Below are 22,231 nucleotides of genomic sequence, written 5' to 3' on the forward strand. Positions count from 1 at the left end.
TTGAAACCCGCTGAAATGTCTTTTTTTTCTTTTATATAGTTTACTATGGGGATTCCTTTCCCACAATTCTGCATGCAGCAAGTATCCGTACATACATTGTTTTTCTTTTTCTCAGAGGCTAATAATCAGTGAGGGATTTGCATTTACTACCCAATAGAGTTGTATATCAGTAGGGGTAATCCTCTGAACATGTCAGTATAGCACAATATTCTGGTGTGATTTAGCATATCTGTAATGTCTGTTTTCTCTTCATAATGTACTTCATCTTTTTTTGTAAAGGAACTCAGAGTGCAGATATCTTGCCAGTGCATCCAAAGACTGCAGCATTCGTATCTGGGACACCATCATGGGACAATGTCAGAAGATCCTTACCAGTCACACGCAGTCGGTGACTACTATTAAGTGGGGTGGAGATGGCTTATTATATTCTGCCTCGCAGGATAGGACCATAAAAGCTTGGAGGGCGAGTGATGTAAGTTTTTTTTTTTTAATTTAATTTTTTTTTTTTTTTTTAGGAGTTCTTGGGGGAATTTATAAAACTGTCTAAAAGCGAAACTGTCTTATTTGCCCCTACCAACCAATCACAACGCAGCTTTTATTTTGTATGCTGTTTTGGTAAAATGAAAGCTGTGCTGTGATTGGTTGATATGGGCAACTAAGACAGTTTTGCTTTTAGACAGTTTCATAAATTTGCCCTGTTATTTATAAAAAAATGTTCATTCCAACAACAAAAACGAGCCGATTTAGGCTGCCTGTCCACGGGCGAGTTTGAATTGCGTTCCCAGCGGCGATAATCCGACCGCGGGGAACGCAGTGAAAGCTCTCCATAGCGTTACGATGGAGAGCGCTCCCCCCCCCCCCCCCCCCGGTCTACGAGCGGAGAATCATTGCATACTGCGATTTGCCGCGATTCTCCGCGGTCAGCCTTTCAGATAGGCTGACCAGTGGAGATCTGTCTGCCGGCTCCTGCTCCCGGGCGGCGGCTCCCCACGGCGGAGATCCGCCGCAGGATACCGCTACGCTCGTGGACAGGCAGCCTTAAAGCAAATCTTGATGTGTAAATATGGTGTCATTTGGTACACTTGCATCTCCTTTAGTACCAAGCTGCATTTAGTCCTACTAGGGAACATCACAATGTGATTATTACCTCCAGCTGATTGCATTGGATGTAATTGTCCATCATAGAAGTCTCAGGCAAACTAATCCCCGATGTACACTTGCATCAAACAGACTTAAGGGGTTAATGGCTGCAGCACACAGTCCAGTATAGTCATGCACTGCGGACTCCACCGCCCAACCACGGCTTTCTTCTTATGCATAGTAATACATGTAAAATGGGTGTTTGAAAATCACAGCTCACGTATACAAAAAAATTAGCTTCTATTTTTGCTATTGATTTGAATCAGTTTAGTGTAAAATTGTCTGTCTAAAATCTCCCAGCAATCGGACATTTTCAGTATACTGGTAGCCTGCAAGTCCACCTTTTACCCTATAGAGTTTGGTTACACACTGGCCTTAGACATCAATGGGCCCAACAAGTCGGGGGCCTGCAGAGTCAGTGACTCGTTTCTAGCCATGAGGAGGCCTATGAATTGCAGTGGTCTAAATCAAACACTCATTTAAGGTTCACTGTAAGGGGCACATGTCCATGACCGCGTTTTCACCATGTGTTTCGCAAGCATTGCACGGTGAATGGAGTCAATGAAAGTCAATGGACTTTTATTGATCCATGCACATTGGCGTGTGGACACTGTGTATGGATACGCAAGAGAAGTACATCGCAGCATGCTCCATTTCTTTGCATATGTACGCAGTGTGAGCCCTATAAATTTGTATGGACTTCGTATGATATGCTGTCCATACGCAATACATTACATATTGGCAACGTTTCCATACACATCCCTGCTCTGCACAGAGCGGGGAGTTAATGAGGAGAAAAAGTCGCATTGCGTATGTCTGTATGAGTGTGATTTTCGGACATGCGCAGTGCCATAGACAGTCTCTGCCAGCGCTCTGCTGGCAGAGCATATAGCTGCAAAATGTGTAAAACACTGTGGGGAGACCTGCGGCGTTTAATGCATACCGCTGAGCCCTTAGACTTTCTCCTTCGCTTGACTAAGTAGGGAAATAATGTACGGCAATCTTTTTTCACATTATTTTTGTTTTCTTTTTATTATGATTTCCTGTACTGATAAAGAGTAGGCAGTTAATGGCTTTAGTTCACTTAAAGTTGAAGATTACAGCATTTGTGTAAACACATGTTTTTTAGGGAGTTCTGTGCCGCACTCTACAAGGTCACGGGCACTGGGTCAACACTATGGCACTTAGTACAGACTATGTTCTCCGCACTGGGGCTTTCAATCCTGCTGAAGCCTCCATCAACCCCCAAGACATGCAAGGCACCTGTAAGTATTCTGTGAATTCGTGTTCATTATCAGCAGTATTATTTAGACTAGCCTTTTCTAGCTCTGTCGTCTTATCCGTTTTACGTTGGGGCTGCAGAATTAAACTAATATTGTGTTTTTTCTTTAATAAATGTGTAAATGATGCTGTTACATATTCAGCCCAATATTCTGAGTCAGGACGTTTAACCCCTTAGCGACGGCGCTATCGTCTTTCTACGTCCTGCTGTTGCAGGACGTGTATGGAGGGAGATAGCGCCGCTATCTCCCTCCATACAGCGCGGGCGTCAGCTGTTTATTACAGCTGACACCCGTGGGCAATTAACCCTTTAAATGCCCAGAATGCTGTTCGGGGGTCCCGCACGGCCCCCCCCCCCCCCCCCCCCCCCCCCGCGGTAAGATCGGGGGAGCCCTGCAGGTGTCATGGCAGCCGGGGGCCTAATGAAAGGCCCCAGGGCTGCCTTAACAGACTACCTATCAAGCTATCCCCGTGGGGTGGCTTGATATACTGCCTGTGAAATAGCAGTATGACGTAATACTATAGCATTACGTCATACTGCAAGAGCGATCAAAGCATCACATGTTAAAGTCCCCCAGGGAGACTTCAAAGTAAAGTTTAAAGTTTAAAAAAAAAAATCAATAAAGTTTTTTTTTAATGGTAAAAAAAAAGTTATAAAAGTTTAAATCACCCCCCTTTTGCCATATCTATTATTAAAAAATCTAAATCAAAAAATAAAAATATGTTTTTGGTATCGCCGCGTCCGTAAAAGCTCGATCTATCAAAGTAGCGCATTATTTTTCCTGCACGGTGAACGTCGTCCGAAAAAAAAAAAAATAAAGAACGCCAGAAATACACTTTTTTAGTTACCCTGTCTCCCAGAAAAAACGCAATAAAAAGCGATCAAAAAGTCGTATGTATTCCAAATTGATACTATCGGAAACTACAGAACATCCCGCAAAAAATGAGCCCTTGCTCAACTACGTCGACGAGAAAATAAAAGTTATTGCGCGCACAATATGACCGCAGAAAATAATTGAAAAAAATTAAATATCTTTTTAAAAAAAAATGCAAGTACTACAGCAAAAAAAATACCATATAAGTTTGGTATCGTAGTAATCGTACTGACCCATAGAATAAAAATATCAGATTGTTTTTGTTGCAGTTTGTGCGCTGTAGAAACAGGACACACCGAAAGATGGTGGAATGTCGTTTTTTTTTTCTATTTCTCTCCGCTTAGAATTTAAACGTTTTTCAGTAAATTATATGGTACAATAAATAGTGCCATTGAAAAATACAACTCATCCCGCAAAAAACAAGCACTCCTACAGCGACGCCGATGGATAAATAAAGGAACTACGATTTTTTTAAAAGGGAGTAGGAAAAAACAAAAATGGAAAAAAGCAAAAAAGCTCCGTCACTAAGGGGTTAAAAAGGTGTTGGAGGCCTCTGTTTTCCAGAAGGGAGTTTCAGATGCTAGTTCTTGATATCCTGTCACTATTTTCCTAAGTCCCATATCTGAGTTGCCAATTTATGAATGGGTAAAAGATGTCTAGTGTATAATTTTTATTTTTTAAAACTGACATTGGAATATTGGAGGAGGAGTATAATATTTCATGATCTGCATTGGGTAGGAGTTCAATACCCAAAATCTTAGTTCGGGTAAAGCCGTTCCTGCTAAGTCTTTGGGTCTTTGTAGTGTTTCGACTTGAATTCCATGTCTGGAGTAATCCCAAATAAAGGATAATTAGGAATTTATTGTATTAAAGAAACGTTGTGGTATAATATCCGTCTGTGCTATGCTAGATAAAAGTTTAGGTAGCATTATTATTTTAAAGAAGCTTATTATGCCAGTGAAGTGGGTTCCATATTTTAAATTTTTCTTCGAGGAAGGGAAGTAGGGAGGTAATATTTAGATGTGAGTATTGGTAATTTCTGGGGATATATATTCCTAGGTATTTAATTTGTGGCACAATTTTGAGATGGCAAATTTCATCTCCCATTATCCATCCTTTTTCTTTTAGAGTCCTAAACATAGATTTTTACTAAAATAAAAGTTAGCCTGAGAAGCTTCTGAATTTGTCTATAATTGATATAGCATATCTGGCAAAGTGTATCTTGGGTTGGAAAGAAATAAAATCATATCAGCAGCATATAATCCTATTCACATTTTAGATATTTAATTCCTTATCTTGCATATTCATATTGTTTTTGTTTTATCGATAAATGGTAATAAATTGTACTAAAAATTGAATTACTGCCTGTCAATCAATAAATAGATAACTTTTGATCACGTCCAGTTGTGTTGTGATGAAAGTGATTTCCCAGGCTTGGCTAGCCGCTAACTGAATTTTGACCCCAGAAGCACATTGCATAGCAAATAGATTTATTTGCCTTAACAATATTTTGGAGCCAGGTAGAGTCAGGATAATTATGTAAGCCAGGTTTAGATTAGGAGGGCTATGAATTACCTGCTTCAATGTTGAGCGCTAGCCATGCCCCACCAGTTATCAATTTACAGGTCACAGTAGATGCTGCTAATCTGTTGATATCACAGTTCTGAGCAGTAGACATGTATCACTTTCTTAAATTGTTTTTAGGGTTTTCCAATGTCTCCATAAAAATGGCTGTCCATAATTTTTGTATAAGTTGTCCAGAAGAGCAAAATAATAAAGCAGCAGTTTGGCAACTTTGGACTGCCACAAAAATCTATATGTGAAACCACCCTCATAATTTGTTTGTTTTTAAATCAAAATTAGAATTCCCCAGATCATGGTGTGTTTTGCCTATTTGTGGTTTTCCCAAAAGGTTCTCTATAGGACTTGATAAGTGCCGAAAAACCTTACATAAAATGTAACTAAATGAAAAAAGGCATGAAAAATGCTTAAAGGGGTTGTCTCGCGCCGAAACGTTTTTTTTTTTTCCATAGGCCCCCCGTTCGGCGCTAGGACAACCCCAAAGGATGTGTTAAAAAAAAATGTTTTTATTACTTACCCGAATCCCCGCTCTGCGACGTCTTCCTTCTTCTTCCTTCACCAAGATGGCCGCCGGGATCTTCACCCACGATGCACAGCGGGTATTCTCTCATAGTGCACCGTGGGCTCTGTGCGGTCCATTGCCGATTCCAGCCTCCTGATTGGCTGGAATCGGCACACGTGACAGGGCGGAGCTACGAGGACCAGCTCTCCGGCACGAGCGGCCCCATTCACCAGGAAGAAGACCGCACAGTGCAAGCGCGTCTAAAAAAGCAAGAAGACATCAGAATTAGACGGATCCATGGCGACGGGGACGCTAGCAACGGAGCAGGTAAGTGAATAACTTCTGTATGGCTCATATTTAATGCACGATGTACATTACAAAGTGCATTAATATGGCCATACAGAAGTATATAACCCCACTTGCTGCCGCGAGACAACCCCTTTAAAATTCATGACATTCTTCTTGTGTGATACAATGACCTGTTTTGAAGATGATCAAACCTATAGTTTGTGATTTTGTAACTATTTTCTGTAACAGTTTACTTGCACTATTTTCAGTTGGTCACTCCATAGATTGATATAGGGTGAAAGGATAATTTAAAAACCTTTACTCCGGAAGGACACCTACTATGCCTTTCAAATTATGTTTCATTTAATTTCAAGAAAATCTGAATACTGAGCATCAATAACTGTTTTTTTTATTTTTGTGACAATCTAGTGGAGCAGTTGAAAGAAAAAGCTCTACAGAGATACAATCAAGTTCGGGTGAGTGCAAGAGGAGTAAAACTTTAAGTGTGGAAATATTTTTTGTAATCTGTTTTTGCAGAACATTGGATAAAAACAAATCCAATGTCTGTAAAGAATAGAAATAGTACTAGTAATTATTAGGAAATTATAGTACCAGTGTATCTGGTGCCGCAATGCTCCACACAGTTTTACTATATGGTACATCCATTATGATCCCCACACATCTCGTGCACACAGCTCTACTACATCCATCCTGATTTCCACACATTACACACACCACACATTAGACACACAGCTCTACTACATGCATGCTGGTCCCACACATTGCACACACAGCACTACTACATCTGTCTTGATTCCCAGACATTACACACACAGCTTTACTAGATACATCCTGACCCCACAAATCACACACAGCTCTGCTACATGGTACATCCATTATGATCCCCACGCATCACACACAGCTCTATTACATCCATCTTGATTCCCAAACATTACGCACACAGCACATGACATACACAGCTCTGCTACATCCTGATTCACACACATAGCTCTACCACATCCATCCTGATTTCCACACATCACCATACTCCTGGATACAGTGATCAGCCCCTGGTCATTTGATTCCTGACTCCACCCACACAGCTAATTACATGACGGTGACATCATCACAGGTCCTGGTAGTAGCTGCTGTTGGTGTATACAGTACTTTCTTCCAAACTGCACAATAGCTCCGCCCACAGCAGTGACGTTACTGCAGGTTCTTCAGTCCACCGGATCTCTGAGGCGACTGTAGGTTGGTGTCTTCTGTCAGGACCGCTGAGTTGTGTTTTAACGGCTTACTTGTCTTCTCATTGTGTTATTTTTGTCCTCCCCTTCCAAGAGCCCTAACTGTGGTGTTCTTCTGTTAGTCAGTCTCTGTGTTTTATATATGTTGTAGGACCTTCAATGATGTCAATAGGGGGCGGAGCATCAGAAGCACTCACATACTAACTGACAAGTGGTTGTTAGTAATTTGATGAGTGACACACATGGGGCAAAGACTTGAATGACCATGTAGATCGTTTGCAATCTTGTAGAGCATGCATCTAAAAACTCTCTACACTACAGGCCAACAGGTTCAGCTAGCAGAGACCAATAAAGATATTTGTTGTCTATATATAGTTATATTTTTATCAGCAACTCCAACATTTTGTGCTAATTTAATCTCCTAGTTTATCATTCTAGGAGCTGGAGCTTTTTTTTGGAGCTTTAAATGCCTGTCATACAGTCATAGTGAATAATAAAATTCTGGCTCATTGAGAGCTCTATAAAATCTGTCTGCACTAAACTTCATCGAATGACAGCTGCAGGAAACCGGTATTAAAAGGGAATCTGTCTCCACCTATGAGCATCATAAATTAAGATATGGTGCTCATTGGGCAGGTCCCGAGGAGTCAGGGGATGTACTTCTTATACTTGCCTTGCTCCTTCTTTCCACTCTGTCACTCGTGGAAGTTGGTTTGCGGACAGTGCAGTGGATTCATCGGTGCGCGCACACTCCCTTAGAAAGCAATGGGAGCATTCACACAATGTGCAGAGAGAAGTCTGGCCACATGCTGATTTCCATGGTTAACGATACGGAAATGAGGAGCCCAGTAAGTACAAAAAGCACATCCCTGGGCACCTGCCCTACCAGCAGCATAACTTAGTTTAATGGAGCTCATAGGTGATGATATTTTCCATATTTTTGTCATTTCTATTTCCCCCTTCCTTATGTTTGTACTGCATTGTACTATCACTAGCGATCATATAAGATGGCAGAGCTGGATGCTCCCCCTGTGATTCAACTTTGATCTCAGCATTTAAGGGGTTAATAGTGGGGATATGTGTTTTCATCAATTCCCACTGGTGCAGAGGGAGGCCCACTGCGGTTTACACAGGCTCAGCTTCTGAGCTTATGCCATGCACATGACGTACGTTTACATCCTGTTGCTTTAAGTATCGGGCAGCCAGGACGTAAACTCACATCATGTGCCGTTAAGGGATAAACAATTTAAGCTCCAACTCCTATAAAGATATCAATCTGCACATAATTTTGGACTTGAGGAAACCTAGGAAAGAAGAAAAGATGAGAAACGTACTCCATCACTTAACCCATTTGTGAACCTGTTAACCTCCCATATCAAGGGATGAATACTCTCTCAGCTGGCAGGAAATGCCTTTTATGTGCCTGGCACCCCACATATGTCTATCTCGCAGTCCCCAGTTATGTGTTTTCCTTTGTACCTTTAAGAGTCTAATAGTCACCTTCTTAAATGCTAAATGTTTTGATCTTTTTAATATGGTATATTTCTTTATTGTATAATGACTAGAGATGAGCGAGCACCCAAATGCTCGGGTCCGCGTTATTAGAGTCAAGCTTTTCGTAAAATTCGAGAGCTCTACTCGAGTAACGAGCCCCATTGACTACAATGGGAGACTCGAGCATTTTTGTATGTGGGATGCCAGGTCCCGAGCTTTTTTTTTTTTCCATGGTTCGTGCCCTCTCCCTCTCAAACAAATTTGCCAATGACTCGCGCTGCATCGCGGCGGGGAGGAGCCAAAAACTGCGGCGGGGTCGAACACGGCTTGATGCTCATTCCAGTAACGAGCACCATCGAGTACGCCAATACTCGAACGAGCAGCAAGCTTGGCAGAGTTCGTTCGCTCAACTCTAATAATGACTGTATTGATTTATTAGGTCTCAACTCCTTGTCAAAAAATGTGGTTAGAGTCTCTCTACAGATGTACTTACAGAGGGCATTTCTTTTTACATCTATGTCTGGTTTTATATAGGGACAAGGTCCTGAGAGGCTTGTGTCTGGCTCAGATGACTTCACATTATTCCTCTGGGCTCCAGCTGAAGATAAGAAACCTTTACAGAGGATGACCGGGCACCAGGCTCTCATTAATGAAGTTCTGTTTTCACCTGACACCAGAATCATTGCCAGTGCTTCCTTCGACAAATCCATTAAATTATGGGATGGTAAAACTGGAAAGTAGGTGGTCTTTTTTTTTTTTTTTCGTCCACCCCCTTTCTCCAGGAACTGCACCAAACTTGTGCTTTAGCTCAGCCTCATTAAATTAAATTGACTAGGGGTATCTGCAAAACCACAGGATCAGATGCAGCCTGCAGATAAGAGTGGTGATCTATTTGGTAAAATGAAAAAAGCTTTTATAGACTTTCTTTAAATGTCCGACAAACCCTCTAATATTAATGTATAGTAACAACTGGGTCATAATCACTGACAACTTGTTAATGTGAGCACAATAACTTCATACTGGGAAGGTACTTGTGGACATTTGTAGTTCTTGTAAACTCAGAAAGAATTATGTCAACCTAAAATCCAAAAAAATGCCAAACTAAACTCCAGCATAATTGAAAAGTACGTCAATGATATTTCTAGGATAAATGTTAGACAACAACATGCCTATGGTGGGTCTTACTGGCAAGCTGCAGCAGTGGTGGTAACTATCCTTTTCATGTGTCACCTGTTTTTTGCCGCTGCTGTTGCTGCACCTTCGAGGAAGGACGCCCTAGTAAGGGATTACAATAAAAGACTCTTGAAATAGACTTAATATTCTTAATTTAACATGCCCTGCCATCTTCTTATAGCCATTTTTTCTAAACTGTCCTTTGCATTAAACTTTATGTAAAGTTTAGGAGCAGAGCACTCCTACATGTGGCATTTTTTTCCCCTCTGTGTAGGATTGTCTTGCTGTTGTGTACTATCCAGTAAGGTACCAAAGCCGTGACTATGGGAGTTTGAAAAATGTACAGATATGGATAGCAGGAACTAGATGAAGAACATAGGAATGTTTTTGATTGTTTTTCCCTTGCTGTAGTTCACTACAAGTTTTGAAGGGGAATGAGGTATTATTCCCTCCAAGGAAATTAACTTACATGCTTTCACACCTGCGCTGGGGATTCTGCTTTCCTGCTCTGTTTGGGGAGCAGGAAAGGGGAATCCCTGCGGCTGAGCAGTTCCTTCTCCGGACGGGAACTGAACTACGCTGAACCCCATTGACTATAGCATGCAGCACTTTTTCTTCCAGTATTTTCAGCCACAACTGTGATGGAACCTGCAGCAGTTGGTTCTGACGCAGATGTGAATCCGGCCATAGTCATTTAAGACAGTTGTTTAGGTTTATATAACTTAATGAGATGTATTTTCTTTCTGCAATGCAGGTACTTGGCTTCCCTACGTGGCCATGTCTCCGCTGTGTATCAGATTGCTTGGTCTGCAGATAGTAGACTTTTAGTTAGTGGAAGCAGTGACAGCACACTTAAAGTTTGGGATACTAAGACTAAGAAGTTGCTTGTGGACCTCCCAGGACATGCTGATGAGGTATGGTATGTTTTCATACAGGAATATGTGCTTTGTTTTGATTACCTTGGTTTAACCCCCTAGTGACCGCCCAATTGTGGTTTTGTGTCCTGACTTTGTGGACTACAACCCCAAGTTCGAGCGTGTTTTTATTGCCCTGGGGATTAAAGCCGAGGTGGCTGTGGACGTGACAGCTCTCTGCTGATGGAGGTAGTGAATAGCCTGGAGCTGTCTGGAGGGGGTGGGGGTGCAATATGTGACACCCCTTCACCGCGCTCCCCGGTCACACGATCGCCGTTATCCAATGGATAACGGCGATCACATGAAAGTAAGCCGAAAGTGAAAAAAAGTTAAAACTTCAGCTCCACTCACTGATCAGATCCATGAGGAAAGTTGAAACAACTCAACTCAATCCTCCGCGATGTCCCATGACATTTTGGTCTTTCCAGGACCTGACCTCGTTTTTTGCGCAGGCCCGGGAGATTTAGAATCTACTTGCTCCCGGCTAGCAGGAGTAACTGAGAGCAGGAAGATGTCACCAGGAGCCGCTGTATGCAGTTCCCGGTCATATGGTCGCTGTTATCAAATGGATAACGGCAATTATGTAAAGTTAAAAACTTTTTTTTTTTTTTTTTTGTTTCATCTTTACTCATGGATCATATTTTTTTTAAAGGATATATTGCAAAGTTTCTCACATTTGTTTGTTTTATAAAAAGTATTTATAAAGGCCCTGAATCAATTAAGGCTACAGCGAGAGACTACTGAAACATTCCTATGTTTGGTCTCCCAATATCACAGCTCTCCAGTTAATAATAAATACTGCTGCTGATGTTCAGAGTCCAGAAAACCCACCTTATCAAAACTGTATAACAATGATCCCCTTTCTTAAAGGGAATCTGTCAGGGTTAAAGGGTTAACTGTATAAGGTAAGAACAACAGACTCAACATTAACTCATTAAGGAGGCAGTACTATATCATGAACTCAATTGCTACCTTGTAATATTTATGAAAATTGGGGACAAAATTAGGAACCCTCGCTTATTTTCCTCATATGAATTGTAAACATTTTGAAGGCAGACAAAGTCTGCGGACCAGAAAGGAATGAGAAGAAGAGATACAGAAACCATGGGAGAGTCACCATTTTGATTGATGACCCAGCTTTTTTATCTTTCATGAAGTCACTTTTTCAGTCACCAGAATTCCTGTATTATGAAACTGTGTGAATTGTACCACACAGGCTCTCCATAGAGGGGACAAAAACTTCTGTCACAGTTACTGCTGATTGTTAGAAACTCATGTCACACAGTTATAAGGATGGGGATGACTGTTCCCTAACTGTATACGTATGGTCTGTAGCTTATTTCGGTGAATATATAAGATGATAATTACATTGTCCTCCCAGCAGGCAGAGATGTTACTAGCTCTAGCTGCTTATATGGTGCTATGCTGATGCATCATGGGATTGCTAGTAAAGCATAGAAAAACAAAGTGGGGAGAAATCTAAAAATCAAGATCATATTTAATAAGTATCATAAAGATGGCTGCACTGTATGGAAGCAAGTGCAATGTATAGTACATAGAAGACATCAGAGCATGTGAGGGGTGTTTTTGCAGGAGTGGCCCCCTAATTTCTTTCGAGATCTGTGTGTATGTACATGTATGTGTGCATATATACAAACGCACACCTATTGGTATGATGGAATATTGCATGTGCTTGATTTTAAAAAAAAATTCTCTCCTAAATGCAGGAGTGTTCTTTTAATTTTTTTTTTTTTTTTTTTTCAAAATAATTTGCCAAATCGTATGATCCAAGTAGAATCATGGGTGATGTGTGAAATGTCGGCTTCAGGTCTGTACTTTGGATTAGGGTAAATCCTTTGAAATCTGTTGGCTTCTATGCTGTCTTGCATGCTCCAATGCAAACTGTACAGAAGCAATTTACTTATGTGTATTGGGCTCCCCCCCCCCCCCCCTTTTTGTCATTGTGGTCATTGAGATCTATACATATAGATATATGTAGAACGAGTACAATTGAGTCTGGATCAAGTTTAAGTTTTAACGTCCACATCTATTAGTTTCTGTCATGTTGAGTATTTGTTTCTTCCCTAGATCTATGCTGTTGACTGGAGCCCAGATGGACAGAGAGTAGCCAGTGGAGGGAAGGATAAATGCTTAAGAATGTGAGTACTGCCATGTCTGCTGGTGTATAGAGACAGTTTGAAATACCCCTCCCTGTTGATCATTCTCAGAGTAGTAAAATCATTGCTTCTAATCTATTGTGCCAACTTTAGCTAGGTGGACATTCTTAACCCTTTCCAATCCAAAGTCTGACGTATGAAGACATTATGATTTAAGGCTATAAAGCTCCGATGTTGGAAGACGTCCGTCAAGGTTCACTTACTGTATATTGCCAGCCTGTCCGCTATCGGAGCCTATCCAACATGTTACCTCATGCAGTACTTGCTTTAGCCAGCAGATAGCGCCGTTGTATAATGGCAAAAAAAGAGTAAGTTCCACAGGAAAACCAGAATACAAATTGGATTGGAAAAAGTTAAGCATGAACATTTATCTTTCTGAGAGCAGCATGAAGTAGTCACAGGCATATTGATTAAAACAGTCTTTCAGTTATACATGATTATGGTGTCATTTGGATAGACTTGCATATTATCAGTTGCAATGCACTGCAAGTACTGTGGACCAGTAGTCCTGCAAGTTCATCAGCTGCGGGGCTCCTCCTGCTGCTAATTGTCAGCCTTCTCCCTATGCCCAGTAGTGGGGGAGAAAGCAGTAGATGATTGGGAAGAGCCTGCAGCTGATGATCATGCCAGTGGGACTCCTGGCCCACAGTGCTCATAGCAACAAATAAAATGTAGGTTTGTTCAAACAACACTATGACACATAACAGCTTGTTTCAGTTAGTGTGCTTGCCGCTACAAGCATAACGAAGGAATAAAGCAAAGAAAAATCATCTGATGTGTCCGTATTCCCATGTATCCACTATCATCTGCTCTCAGATAACAGCATGAAATAGTTGATTGTTTTCCTTTAAGGCCTCATGCACACGACCCGGTCGGATTCCGCCTGCGAAATATCGCAGCGGATTACAATCCCCCGCTCTCCAGAGACCCTTTACTCACCTGTCCGGATCTTCCACGAGTGTCTTGCCCATCAAGCCGCAGTGCAGCGCAGGACACAGCGGCGCTGAGCTATGACGTGGATTCCCACGATACTTCCGCAGTGCCCACTGCGCGGAATTTCTCGGGACGGACGGCTTCTATTGACTGCAGTGGAAGCCGTCCGTGCAATTTTTCTGCACAGAATAGAACCTGCAGTTGTGGACAGGGGAGAATTGTTTACTGTAGCATGTCTATGGACTCATATTGCCACGGAATTCTCGGCGTGTCTGACTGCGAATTCCGTAGCGATAATCCGTCTGTAGGCATTCGGCCTAAAGAAGACCTGTGCTCTATCTTGACTTGTCTGTGTTAGTAAACACTACTATGCCCAATAATATACAATGCTTTGAAAATACTCGCCCCCTTGGTGTTTTGCAGTTTTTCTTTTTCGTATTACAACCTGGAATTAGTGGACTTTGGGGTGGTTGGCACCAATTGATTTACAGAACATGCCAAACATTTTAAGGGTTGTAAATATTTTGTATCGAGACACAAACAATTAAAAAAAACTGACAACTTTAGGCCTCATGTACACGGGCGGATTCGATTTGCAGAACCCGCAGCGCAGGAGATCCGCAAATCAAGCCACCCATAGGGAGACGTGGGCACGAGCAGAGCAGCTGAAAGCATGTGGATGTGTTGCTTTTTTTAAACCCCCGGTGTGCAGATTGCACGCGCAGGAAGATATCGCAGCATGCTCTATTTTCCTGCGGATCCTGCAGGGGCGGCTTGTATTGAAACCAATGGAAGCCGTCCGATCTGCTATCACTGCAGACGCGCCATAAATACGCAGGAAAGCAAGAGATTTTTTGAGTAAGAGTTTCTTTTACATTCTACTATAAAAATGTGGACTATTTTGTCAGCCCTATTACATAAAGTCTAAATGAAAATTCATTTTAATTCCAGGTTGTAATGCAGTAAAAAAGGAAAACCGCCAAGCGGGTGAATACCTTTGCAAGGCACTGTAATAATTCTGCATTTTTATTTTATTTTATTTTTTTTTAAAGCCTTTGCATTGTGCTGTTCCTATTGTATTTCTTCTAGATATGCATGAATAAATTGACATCTGGGTATTAGGTTCTGTGTGTATAACAAAAAATGTTTGTGTCTGAAACTTTGCCCACCCACAGCAGCCAATGGCCAGTGGGTGGTCAGAACTTCAGCCACACACAGTTTTTACTATGTAGAAACAGACTTGCCACTTACCTTGTCAAAGAAGTATGTCCCTGCAATCTGATACGGTCAGTGCTCATTGGACAGTTTCACAGTGTAGGAGAACGCCTCTGACTGGTAACGTTCTCAGTGGATGTTTTTCTACGTGCAACCCTATTTGCTTCAGGGTGAGTGTGAAGATACAGAGTGCAAATGAGGAAGATGGAACAACACCTCTGCAGCGCCACCTATTGGATGGCAGCATTCCTGCAAATCAATGTCAGACCCTTTTATATGGATCTTTATAAAAATGATTGGGAAGAGGAAACCAAGCCAGAATCCATACACAGACAGCTGTTTCAGGGTGTTTTACGCTCATCAGTGTGCAGTAGGATCCTGGCTTGGCTGGTGAGAGGCCTATGACGTGGGACACCCCTTTTGACCCAAGTTACACCGCAGTTTTTAGTCGTATAACTTCTGTTACGGCCCAAAGTCACCATGTAGTCTTAAGCATAAAGGTGCTCTGTGGGCTGCATTCACACAAACGTACATCGGCTCAGTTTTGCACGCCGAGCCGATATACGTCGTCCTGATTAGCAAGGGGGTGGGGAGGATGGAAGAGCCAGGAGCAGGAACTGAGCTCCTGACCCCTCTCTGCCTCCTCTCCACCCCTCTGCACTACTTGCAATGAAAGGAGGCGGGATGGGGGCGGGGCTAAGTTCCTCGAATTAGCTCCGCCCCGTCCCGCCTCTCTTCATTGCAAGTAGTGCAGAGGGGGCGGGAGCTCAGTTCCTGCTCCTGGCTCTTCCATCCCCCCCCCCCTGCAGATGAGGAAAACCGAGCCGATATACATTCGTGTGAATGCACCCTTAGGTTGTTGTTAAGCAATAGCAGCAGCTGCTAATGCTTGTAATTTGCCTCTAGTTGCTGGTCCAGGTGCAGCACAGCGGTTAACGGTACACTGTGAGCATTCACATCGCTCATGTAATAACACTCTAAGCTGGTCATACACCACATATCATGCGAATGATCTATCAATATCCCTGACTAAATTGATAGGCCAGGAACATATTTATCAATAAACATCTCTGTTCAGTTTTATGGGAACTAGCAGTCTGTCATCGTGAACCTGCAGGATTCACTGGTAAAACTTTAAATCGCTGATCAGCCAAAATGGTGAAAATTAGCCAATTTTCATCTGATGCTGGTGGCCAGTATTAGCAGCAGCCGCCTTCCATTGTTCACTTTAGATGGATTTATGCCTCTGCCAGTCCTAAGGTAGAGGAAAAAAATGTTACAGCAGTGGATTCAATAATACTTTTGTCTGTCATCTGTCTTGGTCCACATGGGGGCTGATTTGCAGTGGAATGCCTTTTTGAAGCTGGCTTTATAAGGTATTTCTGTATGGAATTTACCCCCTCATTAAGAAGAAGTAAATGTCACAGTGGAAACAGCACTAAAATTGACATGCGTTGCGGAATTCAATTCCACAGCATGTCATTTTCCCTGAGGATTATTTCCACAGTGTGTAGATGAGATTTTCAAAATCTCATGTACTTTGCTGCTACTGTAAATGTCATGGAATTTCTGTGCAGAGTATCTCCACGAAAATTCCTCAGCAAATCTTCCCCATCTGTACTCCCCTTCCTTAAATTTGCTGTTCTTCTGTCTAATGATCTTGCGGATCCTCAATGATCCTGGACTACACTTATCGTCAAAAAAAAATCAAGCACCTAGAAGGAGTTGTCATTTTGCTTCAAAACTCAGCATGCAGTTACATTTCAGGCAGATATGCAAATGATTAGAGTCGTGGCGTGATTAGATGAACTGTCTTGCCACCTGAGACTCTAAGAGTGGTTCCCCCATTGGCCTTTAAAAATGCTCTCAGAGGCTACTTGTGTGTAGTGGACCTCTTGTTGACCACTAGACGTGCCTCTATGATGCAAAGAGATTTTGCCTAGTTAACAGAGTTTGACAGGGGGTACATTAGAATGCAAGAAGCTGGATGGTCATAACGTCGAATTGCCTGCCCCTTGGGTCATTCTGACCAGACTGCTAGAAGGTGTTGGGACCGGTGTATGTGGTGAGGGCACACATACAAGGCAACCGGGCCCAGGACACCTTTGACAGACCACCAGTAAATTGATTGTCCAGCCTGACCAGCTCCAACTGTTTCATTGTCCTCCATCCAGAAACAGGTGGCATCATCATTACAGGTCCTTGTGTCCGTCAGAACCATTGTCAGGCGCTTAGCTGAAGGACATTTAATCTCTGCCCACTACATGTACTGCCTTTGACACCCTTTGACAGTGGTGTTGTGAACAACTAAACTGGACTGCTATGGAATGGAACCAAGTTGTCTTCAGCAATGAATCCAGGTTTAGTTTGGGCACGGATGTTGGCCATGTTTGTGTCTGGAGATATAAGGGTGAACACCTCAATTTTGCCTTTGCTGTGGAGCGGCACACTGCCCCCTGCTGGTGTGATGTTCTGGGGGGCCATCACATACGACAGTCAGTCACCCCTAGTAGTGGTACGATGGACAAGGACAGCTCAGTGATATGTTCAGGACATCCTGCAGCCACATGTATTCCTCTCATGGCGGCTTCCGAGAGGCATTCTTCAGCAGGATAATGCTGGGCTGCACACAGCAATGGTCTCACAGGAATGCCTGCACTACATTATCACATGTCCGGGGCTGCCCGGTTGCCAGATTTATTGCCAATAAAACATGTATGGGACCATCTGGGGCACCAATGTCGACAGACTGAGTTTTCACGATCTAGAGGCTCGGTTACAGCAAATGTGAACAGATGTGCTGCAGGATACCATACAGAACCTGTGTGCCTCCATGCCCGCCTATATTACATCTTGTATCCAAGCTAAAGGTTGTACAACAGGGTACTAGAGCCTCCATGCCTGCTTGTATCATATCTTGTATCCAATTTAGGGGCGGTACGACAGGGTGCTAGAGCCTCCCTTCAAGTGTTTTTAACCTATAAATTATCCTTTTGCTCCGATAGTGTAATCACTTGCATATTATCAACGTTTCATTTGATTCTGACAACTCCAAGGTGCTTGATTTCTTTTTTTTTTTTTTTAACAGTGAGTGTATTATAGGTTTCTTTACACAAAAATAACACCAGCTGCGTAAAAGAAAAGTCAATAGTGTATCATTTATACCTGGATAGAACCCAACCACCTGATCCCCTCACATTATGCAGTCCACAATGTTCACTCTATAACGTTATGTATCTTTCTGCTACAGATGGAGACGGTGAGACCAGCAAGATGCTGATATGGCTTGGACAATTTAGAGTTGATACTTTCATCATGAGGATGACCGTTGATGTGGGGGTTCTATAACAGCTTGACCAAAAGACAATCTAACATGCAAGAAGACTCCAAGACCTGTCACATTAAGATCACATGTGTAATCTGCCTTTGGACATGGGTATCAATGTAAATATGTAATCTACACCAGCACTGCTGCAAATGTGATTAAGATCAGCATGCCTTCAAAAGGACTGAAGACCTAAAAACAGAGAAATGGAATGTGGTTCTGTTCTACAGCTTATATGGCCAGCAGTACAGTTATTTACAATAATAAAACATATTTGATGGTCTATTACTGGCATGCTTTATACTTATGTGCATGGGAGTAATGAGAATTTAAAAGAATCAAGTTGTCAATAACTCAAGTACAAATTCTCTCAGCCACTGACCTGCGGGTGCCAAGGAGTCTTCACCATGAGACTTGGTGAGGTATGAAAGAACCTGGGATTTAAAAAAAAAAAAAAAAAAAAAAAAGTTTATTTTGATTGGCTGGAGCTCATGTGTTACAAATAAGGCCGGGCTCACATGAACAGGTTGGAGGCCTGCAGCAGATTCTGGCTGTGAGCTCAGCTGGTGACCCTGTGTACCTCACTAAGCTGTATTGGGGATAACCACGGAGGCACGCTGGTGGTCATGCGCAGTGCAGTTTTTGTTTTTTTTTGTTTGTTTGTATTTTCTGCACCAGCGCTTTGCGATGGCGTAAACCATAACGTTGCGTACCCACAAGCACTGACATCAATGGAGGCCATCCGCGCGAATTCCACGGGAAAATAGAGCATTCTGCGATTTTTCTTCTGCTCGTGGAATACACAGTTCGTATCTGCAATTTTGAAGGAAATTTTGAAAAATGCATGCCTTTCAATGCCAGAGTTTTACTGCGGATTGTCTGCGAGGACCCCAATCATGGATTCAGCAATTCAAATCGCTAATCACAGTAAAAAGCGGTCTGTGTGAGAGCCCAAGACTCGCCCCGTGATTCAGGTTTGGGCTCTTGTCGGTGATTAGGGATGGCACACAGCTCTTCCTCCTGACTTCCAATACACAACCTTGCTTCGCCATGTGAGCTGGTCATACACATTAGCTGTACGTCCGCAGAACCCACTTAGAAGGTTGACTTATCTCACCGAACTAATATCAAGCATCCAAAAACCAAACCGCTCACCTGAACTCCACACCCCAAGCTAAAGGCACGCACGGACCGCAATCCAAGTGCAGGTTCAAATCCCAAGCAGCTTACATAAAAGATTCCGACGCCACCAGTTACTTTGGTGAAAACTCCATCTTTATTCCAAGTGTTTAAAATGCATACATGCAGTAAAAATAAGTAACAGGAGACAATATGGGATGCGTTTCGGGAAAAATATCCCTTACAGCATAAAAACATATACAACTGAATAATTTAAATTTCTGCAACTCAAGAATAACATGATAGAAACGTACGATTATGGCCCCCTGCACACGGGCAGGATTTCCTGCAGAATTTCCGCCCGCAGACAGCTGTGATTTGTCCGCGTGAAAACAAATCGTGGCATGTTCTATTTCTGGGCGGGGTCTCGCAGAGGCCCGCACAGAAATGTCTGTGGTGACGGGCCAGCTCCTCTCTGCACATGCGGCAGCCGGCACACAGCGCAGAGAGAAGACGCTGGGAGTGGGTAAGCCGCAGGGCTGTTCAAGGGCACAGGTCCGCATCCCGCTGCGAGAATTCTCGCAGCGGGATCCGACCCGGCCGTCTGCAGGCGGACTATTAAATAAACACTCGTATCTTAAACATCACGACTGGGATACAAGTTATCATACGAAAAGATACTTGAATCATAATATAATAAACCGTGAAAATATATTGAGTGGAGATGGACTAGTCGTGTGCAGTAAACAAATCCACTTTGCTTCTCTGCTGTATAGCAGTTGGTTATGGTTACCGGCCCTTTGTAGTCCATTAACTCTCAACACCCAGAAAGGCAAAGGTAGATATATTACCAGCATGACAACGAATATAATCCCGGCCCATGGGACCCCTGGTCACGCAGTCGCCGGTATCCACTGGATACCGGCAATCGCAATAAAGTGAATAGAAAGTAAATAAAAGTTAAAGTTTCAGCTCCCCTTATGAATCGGATCTGTAAAGGAGCTGAGAGTACTCACCCCGGCCCTGACACCGGCAAGCACGCCAGATGGCATCACATCACGCACTTGTGCAGAGGGCCCGGAGGCCCAAGAAATTTTAAAACTCCCTGCTGCTGGCTAGTATGCGTAGCCAAGAGCAGGGAGCCGTCACCAGGAGCCGCTGTATGTGGTTCACGGTCACATGACTGCTACTATCCAATGGATAACAGTGATTATGTAAAAGTTTTTAAAAAGTGTAGAAAAATTTGTTTCATGAAATTAGGTACCTAAGGCCCCTGGATTTATCCACTGACTTAACCCCAGCTTTTCCGCATGCGCCTGAATTGAGGACGCATGCGCAAAAGCCGCAGGTTGCGGAGGTAATTTTAAAATCTACCCGCACTTGGCTACTAAATGTTGCCGATAGCCTGGAGATCTCACGAGGGGCCGCAGTACACAGTTCTTGGTCACATGATTGCAGTTATCCAATGCATAACGGCAATCATGTAAAAGTAACAAAAGGCTTAAATTTCACCTGTCGCAGATCCGAACTGTGAGGGGGGAGGTGGCCTCCAGCGACGCGATCCTTATCCATGTACCTTTCCCCAGTTTTGGCACATGGAATGTCGCAAAACTGGCAAGTGCAGAAGCTGGGGAGGGCCTGGGAAATTTAAAATTTCCTGGCTATTAAAGGTGGCCGAGAGCCTGGAGCAGTGACCGAGGTCCCCGGTCACATGATCGCCGTTATCCAACGGTTTAGGTACAGGAGGGACTAGGGGGCGGTAGGGGAAGAAAGACTACACTGCATTGACCTTGGATTTGCAAGATACAAGTACAATTACATGAAGAATCAACATTCGACGAAAGAACAGAAAAAAAAAACACAGAACTTATTTACGGTGTTTTTGTATTATTTGTTTAAACATCTTTAGACGAAGAAAATCTAATAAAAATAATTGAATTTTAAAAATCGTGCTGTGTGCATTTGGCCAAAGCCTGTGTTCACACTGGACAGAAATCCGCAGTTGCTGAAGCAGAAATTTCTGTGGCAAGCTCCTCAGCGCTCACCTCCTAGAACTTCAGCTGTCAGCGCACTCGTTCACCCACTGCCCGGCGGCCTGTACTGAGCGCAGTACCGCTGGTCAGTTGATGGCACTATACTGACAGCCGAAAATGTCAAAGGTGAGCGCTGTTTCACTCTAATGTTGCATATTTTGACTGTTTTCTATGTGATAATGCTGCAGACATTCTGGAGTATTGTGGCTCCATGTGAACACAGCCTAACAGAGAAAATGCCCCACTGTGAAGATTTTGTCACAGAATTTTCCAATTTTTAGGTTATGTTCAGAGAAACAAATTATGTAAATTGATGCCGTTTTGGGCCAATCACATGATCTGAGACCGTGATAAAAGGGGAAACACAGTCGGTGAAGCTAACTTTGGTGATGATGTCACATCCACAAAAACTGCGTAGTGTTGTTTTCTGTGTCCGGATGAAGATTAAGAAGTGAAGATGTCGCTAAGACACTGTTGAAAGGCATTTCAACAAACGGACGAGTTTACTAAAGGATTCATCATAGGGCCGCATAGAGCTGGTTGATCTTCATGTAATAACGCCTCAGAAACTCACTGGATGCAAGAATCATGGGTCAAATGAAATGTGCATCACCATAGTGGGACTGGAGCACCGAGATGAACGTCACAATACACATATCCTGCGTCATGCAGTAGCTGCTCCACAATCTGCTGCTGCTGACAGACGGATTACTGCAGCATTTATCAGCATTGTCCCAACACTTCTCCCTACCCCAACATCCAACACCCTCCTATTTATTGAGTCTCTTCATCCACTTACCAAATCCCTCCACTCCATCTGCAAAACTAATTTACATACATGATCTACCCCCTTGGCTTAAGCTTTCCAAACATGACTTATTTCCTGGACCACATGAAAATTTGTAGCCCCTTAGGCCACTCTCACACATGGCTT

The 22,231-nt window shown here is 42.9% G+C and overlaps 1 protein-coding gene across 1 annotated transcript in view; it reads left to right on the plus strand.

Annotated features, from left to right (window-relative positions):
- Nucleotides 1-18,430, plus strand: part of NLE1 (notchless homolog 1) — a 39,567-nt gene extending 21,137 nt beyond the window's left edge. The window contains exons 7-13 of the mRNA XM_066575113.1: nucleotides 280-472; nucleotides 2,270-2,405; nucleotides 6,097-6,143; nucleotides 8,943-9,145; nucleotides 10,336-10,495; nucleotides 12,584-12,654; nucleotides 18,071-18,430. Coding sequence (XP_066431210.1) covers nucleotides 280-472; nucleotides 2,270-2,405; nucleotides 6,097-6,143; nucleotides 8,943-9,145; nucleotides 10,336-10,495; nucleotides 12,584-12,654; nucleotides 18,071-18,083 — 823 coding nt within the window. The 3' untranslated portion in view covers nucleotides 18,084-18,430. The remainder of the gene's footprint in view (nucleotides 1-279; nucleotides 473-2,269; nucleotides 2,406-6,096; nucleotides 6,144-8,942; nucleotides 9,146-10,335; nucleotides 10,496-12,583; nucleotides 12,655-18,070) is intronic.
- The last annotated feature ends 3,801 nt before the right edge of the window (nucleotides 18,431-22,231 follow it).

The sequence above is a fragment of the Eleutherodactylus coqui genome, chromosome 1, assembly GCF_035609145.1.
Source record: "Eleutherodactylus coqui strain aEleCoq1 chromosome 1, aEleCoq1.hap1, whole genome shotgun sequence".
Taxonomy (NCBI): Eukaryota; Metazoa; Chordata; class Amphibia; order Anura; family Eleutherodactylidae; genus Eleutherodactylus; species Eleutherodactylus coqui.